We start from the raw sequence: 7,890 nt of genomic DNA on the forward strand, positions 1-7,890 counted from the left end.
CTGCCACTAGGCCAGTTCCTGCCTCTTGATCATTACCAGAGTTTGTCTCAAGCTCCTGAGGAGCCAGAAAGAAACTGGCTTGGACAAGTGGTTAAATTTTATTTTCTTCCTTGTTGGGCTTAAAGTCATTTAACACTTCATGGATGTTTTTAACAGCTGGACACTATCTCTTCATGTCTATTGCAATGTCAGTGAATCCTCCACAACATGGTCTAAGGCCAGGTTTTCCCAGAAATCTTCTTGGTGTCTGGCTATGGATAGATTTGTCCCTGTATTTTATTCCCAGCCACACATCTATTCTTCTCCCTGGTTATCTCTGTATAAGAAAGGCTATCTTTTTCAACTGGGTAACTCTTTAAGACCTAAATGTCTACATGACATCAAGTAGCTTACCCCTTTTTCTCTTGACAAATTTACCCTATGTAAACAGCTCTTACTCTTAACGTAGTGTCAATCTAGTCAAAGAAATTGGGAACTGGACATGGGAGAAGCTATCACTGTAGTCATGCTAATTAACACTTAGATTTTGACAAGTTAGGAACTACAGAAAATAGCTTTAAAGTGCTATAAAGTGCCGGTGTCCCAGAGAGAAATTCAGAGCTGACACACCTGTCTCAGAATGCCTGTGCACAGGGAAAAGGTAATTGCCAGGATCCAATCTGCCCTAGGTGCTGAGTGCAGCAGGAGATATATAACCTTGCTCAGAGCCTGCCTGGCTATTTTACACTCACAGGTGCCAATCCTGTATTCCCTAGATGGGAGAGAAGAAATACTTACAGCTTTTCTTTGTAAGTACTGGCAGGAGAGGGAGGGGAGAGGAGAGGAGATGCTTCTTTCAAAGGCAAGGAGAAGTGCATGCCTGTTAGGTATTAGCTAATTATCTGGACATCTGACTAGCACTGCCATATCTGAGCTTAATGTTCTTCTCAGCCAGAAGCCACTCAAACCACTGCCACTTACCAGTGTCAAAAACAGCAGGCTGCAGGGTAGGTTTTGGACTTGGAAAGATCCTTTCCATCCTTGCTACTGCATAAAGCTCTGGCACATCACACCAGTGATATTCTTGTGACTTGCCAACTGGAATCGCTAATGCTTGTTTCAAAGTCTTTTACTTCTGCTGTCACTCCCCTGTATGCTGAAAAAGCAAACACTGCAAAACATACATCACCACTGTCTGTGTTTTGCTCTCAGACAGAACAGTAATCTTTAGCGGTGAAGTAACAGCTGCAGCAGATTTGGAGAAAACAAGAAACAGAAGTCTAGGTTTTCCCATCACTGGTTCCAAACGGGAGATGCCTTGCAGGCTCCTCTGGTACCATGGGCTGGCTGAGGCTATCCTGCAAGCACAGACTGGTGTGAGGGCCACGCTGAGCATGCAGCACAGGCTCACTGCCATGTGATTTCCTTTACTCTTCAATAGGCAATAGTGTCCAGCTCAGGACCACTACAGCTCACCTCTCACTTCTTAATTTTGCAGCCTCCTTCTTTCAACATGGAAGCTAGTTCTGTATTTAATATTGTAACACTGGTTTTACTGATTCCATTAGATACAGTGGAAGTCTCTTCCCTGGGCTTGTTCTCTGTTCATATACCCAAGGATCACATTAAATTCTGTTTACTACAGGGAGTTCAAGGCACTAGATCCCAAATTTAGTTGAAATACCCACTGTCCACTACATGTGAGCTTTCATCAGACAACTGTGCATGACAGTCTTTCCTCCTGCTGTACCTGACTTCCCCTGGTAACAGGCCCAGCACACACCTGACTCCGCAGTGAGTTTGTTCAGCTCACTATGCACAGAAAAAGTAACTTTTTGCGGGCTACGGTAAATGAGGGGTCAGGAAACAGTCGGACACGGGTACCCGAAACGGGGGAGAGGGGCTCGGCGGAGGGCAGAGCGCGGAGCCTGGACAGCCCTCCTGCCCGTCCCGGGGAGCCCGTGAGCCGCGGCAAGGGAGGGCCCCGGCCGCGCCCACCTCTGAAAACTCCCCGGCCCCGAAGGGCAAAGGGCGGCTTTGAACTCCTCTCCTGTCCCTCTCCTCTCCTCCGGCGCCGGCACAGACCGCACCGTCGGGCCCGGCGTGGGACGCGCCCGCGGCAGGAGCTGCGGCCGGCAGCCCGTGCCCGCCTGGCCCATGGCGGGGCCGCGGGACCCCGCCGAGCGCTGCTCCTGCCGCAACACCAACTGCGTGGAGCGGCCGCTGCGCCGGCTCTTCGAAGGGCTGGCGAGAGCGGTGGCCGCCTGCCCCTGGCCCTTCGTGCTGCTGCCGCTGCTGCTGTCGGGCGGGCTGGGCGCCGGCTTCCTCTTCCTGCCGCGGCGGGAGGCGAACGACATCGAGGAGCAGTTCACGCCGACCTGGGGGCCCGCCAAGGCCGAGCGCGATTTCGTGCGCCGCCGCTTCCCCACCAACGACTCGCAGCGCTTCTCCGCCCAGCGGCTGCCCACCGAGGGCGCCTACGCCGCGCTCATCGCCGTGGCGACGGGCGGCACCTCGGTCCTGGAGCCGGCGGCGTGGGCGGAGGTGCGGCGGCTGAACGCCACCGTGCACGACGCCGAGTACGAGCGGCTCTGCGCCCGCACCGCCCACGGCTGCGACAGCCCCAACCCGCTGCTGTCGCGGCTGGGCGATGCGGGACGGCCCGACTTGGAGAACATCAGCTTCCCCCTCAACGACGGCGTCTTCCTGGGGACCGCGCTGGGCGGCGTGGAGACGGAGGGCGGGCGGCTGCTCGGGGCGCGGGCCCTGAAGCTGGTGTATTACCTGCGGGAGGACGGCCCCGAGGCGCAGGACAGCCGGCGGTGGCTGGAGCGCTTCCTGCGGGACATCTCGTCCAAAGTGGCGGACTTGCGCCTCAGCTCCATTCAGGTAACGCTGGGGCGGGTTCGGCCGTGCGGAGCCGCCGAGCCCGAAGCGTCCGGGCAGCCCCGCCGCGGAATGGAAAGGAAAGGAGACGGTGGCGGGAGAAGGCGGGCGGGCTGCGAGGGCCGGGGCAATGCTCCTCTGCAACGGGATGTTTGGCCTTGCCCTGTGCGTGTGTACAAAGACCAAGAAGAGGAGGAAAAGCGCTTGAGCGTTTCTTGATCGTTGTTTTACGGCAGGTGACTTACTTTACCTCGCTGTCCAGACAAGAGGAGTTTGAAGGAAATACCAGCAGTGTGATCCCGCTCTTCTCCGTAACATATTTCCTGACAATAACCTTTGCAGTCGTCTCTTGCCTAAGGTAAAGTGTCTCGAAGCTGTGGCTGAACGAGCTGTGATCTTTGCTCTTCTTTACCTTCCTCAGCTGGTTTCTGCTCTTGCCGAGTGAAGGTGCTCTTGAAGCTGCAGACTTCTGGTGACATTTAATCAGAGGGAAAATGTATTTCTTTGCCTTTTCTTCTCTATCTGTGTGTATTTCCCAGCTGCTTAGACGGGGTTTGTGGTAAGTACCAGACGAATACCTGTACAAATGTTCAGTGGAGACATGACCGACTTGAATGCTCACCTGCTAGAGAAATTAACCTTGTCCAGTTCTGGCTGCTGGAATCTCTCATAACATCATTCATCAGGTGTTCTCTTCAGATAGGATACTGTCTGTGAAATATTTGACAAATAACTGATATTCCTTGAAATATTTTCAGACTGAACTGTATAAGAAATAATATCTGGCTTGCATGCTGTGGAGTGCTTTCTTCTGGCTTAGCTGTATTAAGTGGCTTTGGATTGATGCTCTTCTGTGGAGTGCCGTTTGTGGTCACTGTAGCAAATGCACCATTCCTGATTCTGGGTAAGTAGAAAAAGTGAGTTGTATTGAGATACAAAGATCAGAGTGATGTTAAAACAACCTAATGGTGTCAGTCTTTTATGATGTGAAAGTCAGACAATATAACATTTTCTCCTGAAATGGGTGGAGGAGATACCCAGAGGTGCAGCCCCCTCAGAGCACCTACAGGTGGGCAAGTCCCTCAGCTCAGCCCAGCTCAGCTCAGCTGACCTCAGCTCAGTGTGCCCACAGTGGGACTGTGGGTGATGGGTTCTGGTGCAAGGGCAGCTTTTCCCAGGAGACAAGGCCTGAGCTAGATCCACTGCTACAGCAGGAAGACTGTAAAAGAGAGAGTGGCATGTTAGCACTCTTGGCATTGTTGTAGCGTCCCTGGAAATGTGGCCAGATGGTTAATCCTCTGCAATATAACATCTGTGTACTAACCAGTGTCGTTCAGCTGCACAACTGAAGAGGTGCACCATTTGTGCAAGCAGCTCCCCCAAAAACCTAAGGAAGTTGATATCATTGCATCCTTGTTACACAGAGTGCTTACCAGCCAGTGCTGAACTTTCCAAATACTGTTAGATAATGATGCTGCAAACAAATGACTGCTTTTAAAATCCTTACTGGTCTCCTATATGATACATTCATCTGAAGTTTTCTTGGGCTTGGTCTCGTGCTAAGGTAAACACATGGAGCTCCCAGGTTGACAGAGGTTGTGCATCATCCTAAGCCGTCCAATGCAAATGTTCCTTTGGGCTGGCATTGTTTTTTTGTTTTCTGCAAAATTCCAATGCATTTTTATTTACTTTTGTTTGCTCATCAGTTGCAGTGGCTCTGACTATCAAAAAGACCCTTTTGTATCCTTGGGAAAGGGTTTAAGCTAGTCTCTTCTGATCGTCAGAAATAACACACAGCCTTCTGACTTCCTTGCATTAAAGCAAACAAACTCAGTACATCAGAGGATTTGTTTTGAAGGCTGCTTGGTTTCTGAAGCAGCCAGGCTCACTGCCATCCAGTAGTACCTTTTGACTTGCTGCCTATTTCATCTTTGCACGTTTACTGGCAACTGCCAGTTCAGGTAGCAGGTGATTAGGTTGTTTTAACATGATTTCATCTCTCCTTCTGTGCTTGGCTAAATCTCACTCCACTGTTGGCGCAGCCTTGCTTTCCCTCTTGTGTGATTAATTTTCAGTGAATAGAAGAGCCCTTGACAACTTGGCAAAATAGTGAAAGGTGTGAGATAATAATCTTGAGAGTTAGCAGAGGTGAGAGAAGCCCATTGGCCCTTCATTTCTGAACTTCAGTTCACTTACTGTGGCATCTTAGCAAAAAACCCAAAGCCAGGATCCAGTCGTCCTGGTGGGTTTTTCCAGGGACCCAGCCCATAATATTTGTGAGTGCATCAGTATGAATGTGAACAAAAATGAATAACAAATTGTGAATAAGTGCTGGAAGATAAACTGGAGAGAAGTGGAGGGTAAAGAGCATAAAAAAAGTAGGGCAGTGGAAAACTGGAAGCACTCTTCTCCCATATGGTAGCAACTGCTCTTCCTGCCTTCTGAAGGCAGAACCAGAAATTATTGTTCCAAGTTGCTGCAGTGCTGAAGAAAAGATTCTAGAGACAATGAGGGATGCTTCCAGGAATAGTTGAGCATCAGAATATGTGATGCTTTGAAATCTGTGTCATCTGCATCAGGGGACACGTGGACATCAGCTACAAGACACTTGTCAGAGATATAGGAGGTGTGCTCAGTCCTTCAGCAGAGTCAGTGAGGGGCCAACAACCCATCAGGCCACCAGGAGGTGCTGGAAGGTAATACATTCAGCTACACACACAAAGGATCTGTTTTCCTCATTCTCTTGTAACTTGCATTAGCACTAGAACAGTGTTAGTAGCCCAACATAATTTTTCAAGATTTTATGTGGAATGAAATGTGATCAATATTGTTGTTTTCTTGGGTGGAAGCTGCCATTTGCAGTGCAGCGTTAACAGTCTCTCCTTTGCAGGGGTTGGCGTTGATGACATGTTCATCATGATTGCTTCCTGGGAACAAAGTTTAAGGAAGAAAGAGAAATCCAATGTTAAATCTCTGCTGGCTGAGACTTACGCAGAGGCAGCGCTTTCTGTGACCATCACCACTCTCACGGATGTTTTGGCCTTCTTCATTGGCACCTGGACTGCTTTTCCATCCGTGAGGTCTTTTTGCCTCTATACAGGCACAGCTTTTGTCTTCTGCTATGTATATACCATGACCTTCTTTGGGGCAGTTCTGGTATTAAATCACAAAAGGGAGCAAGGGAACCGACACTGGCTGACTTGTATGCGTGTGGATGTAGGTAAAGATGAGGCTGAGAACTCCTGCTTGTACAATGCTTGCTGTATTGGCAGCTGTTCTAGGCAGCCATCTCAGCCAGAAGGTGAGCATCCAATGAGCATATTCTTTAAAAAGTATTACGGCCCTTTTGTTACGAACAAATGGGTCAAGCTGCTCATGGTGTTGCTGTACGGAGCATATTTGGGTGGCAGCATTTATGGGTGTACTCAGATCAGGGAGGGCATTGATCTCCGAAATCTGGCAAGTGATGACTCCTACGTTATTCCATACTATGATGATGATGAGAAATACTTCTCCACATATGGACCCAGGGTCATGGTTGTCATTACTGAGAGTGTAGAATACTGGAATGAGTCAGTGCGTCTTGGCATTGAGAGCTGTGCACAGAGTTTAGAGAACATTTCCTATGTAGATAAGAACTACTCAGAATCATGGCTGAGAGTATACACAGAACTTGCCCAAAGGGTTTCAATAAATATAAACAGTAAGACTGACTTCTTAAGTGGCTTAAATACACTGTTTGAAATCGTTCCCAGTTTTGAGTGGGACATAAACAGGACTCAGGATGAAATAGAAGCTTCACGTTTCTTCGTCCAGACAGTGAACGTGACATCAGCAGTGGATGAGAAAAATCTGGTCAATCAGTTAAGAGAGGCAGCCAAGCAGTGCAGCATTCCACTGCAGGTGTATCACGCAGCCTTCATCTACTACGACCAGTACCTGGTGATAGTGCAGAACACTGTCCAGAACGTTGTGGTTGCTGCCGGGGCCATGCTCGTTGTCTCCCTTCTGCTCATTCCCAACCCGCTGTGCTGCCTGTGGGTGACTTTTGCTATAGCCTCTGTTATAGTTGGCGTTGCTGGTTTCATGACATTCTGGAGTGTCAATCTGGATTCCATATCCATGATCAACCTGGTCATTTGCATTGGCTTTTCAGTGGATTTTTCTGCTCATATTTCCTATGCCTTTGTTACGAGTGGAGAGTCCTCAGCCAATAAAAGGGCAATTGAAGCTCTGTCCCTGCTGGGTTACCCAGTACTACAAGGTGCAGTTTCTACAATATTAGGAGTAGTTGTCCTGGCTGCAGCCAACACCTACATCTTCAGGACATTCTTCAAGATCATGTTCCTTGTAATTTTGTTTGGGGCTCTTCATGGTCTTGCTTTTATTCCGGTCTTTTTAACATTTTTTGGAAACTTTGGCAGTTCACCACACAATACCATGTCTAAAAAGTTAGAGCATAGGTTTAGAAATGATAAGGACTGTCCATGAATAATTTAAATATAAGATTTTATATATTTACTATGTATAGGTTCAAATGCGGTGACTGTCAGGGAATATAATACATGCAAAACAAAAGAATAAATAAATCAGGGTAACAAAGGCTTCAGGAAAGCCTGGCAAGAAAAATAACAACAGACTGTACAGATTGAATTTGCATTTTTTACCTTTGTGTATGTTCGACTACCACCTTAATGTTAATTATCTTTTTTTGTGTGACTTTTTTACCAAGTACATTAAAATTTTTACAAACACTGACCATTGCATCAGGTTAATGGACTATGTTATATGTTCATAGCAGGGAGGAGTAACTCTCACTGGACTGTATTTCCTCCATTTGCCTTGATGTTGTAACTCATCCCAACACTGAGTTGGAGGACTGTTTTTGCCCAAGAGGCTCAAATCAGGATGTTTTACAGCAAAATTACAAGAGGACAGAACTGTCTCAGACTGCAATAACTCATAAGCCTTCAGGAGACAAAATGTGCTTGGGTTACTAATGCAGCACAAGAAACCCTTGGAGAA

The 7,890-nt window shown here is 48.1% G+C and overlaps 1 protein-coding gene across 1 annotated transcript; it reads left to right on the forward strand.

Moving 5' to 3' along the window:
* Positions 1-2,136: 2,136 nt before the first annotated feature.
* LOC136359258 (patched domain-containing protein 3-like) lies at positions 2,137-7,510 on the forward strand. Its single transcript, XM_066315720.1, has 4 exons — positions 2,137-2,868; positions 3,102-3,223; positions 3,624-3,769; positions 5,756-7,510. Exons 1-4 carry the CDS (start codon positions 2,137-2,139, stop codon positions 7,354-7,356), a joined length of 2,601 nt encoding a protein of 866 aa, XP_066171817.1. The 3' UTR covers positions 7,357-7,510.
* The last annotated feature ends 380 nt before the right edge of the window (positions 7,511-7,890 follow it).

Source organism: Sylvia atricapilla, chromosome 1 (assembly GCF_009819655.1).
Source record: "Sylvia atricapilla isolate bSylAtr1 chromosome 1, bSylAtr1.pri, whole genome shotgun sequence".
NCBI classification, from domain to species: domain Eukaryota; kingdom Metazoa; phylum Chordata; class Aves; order Passeriformes; family Sylviidae; genus Sylvia; species Sylvia atricapilla.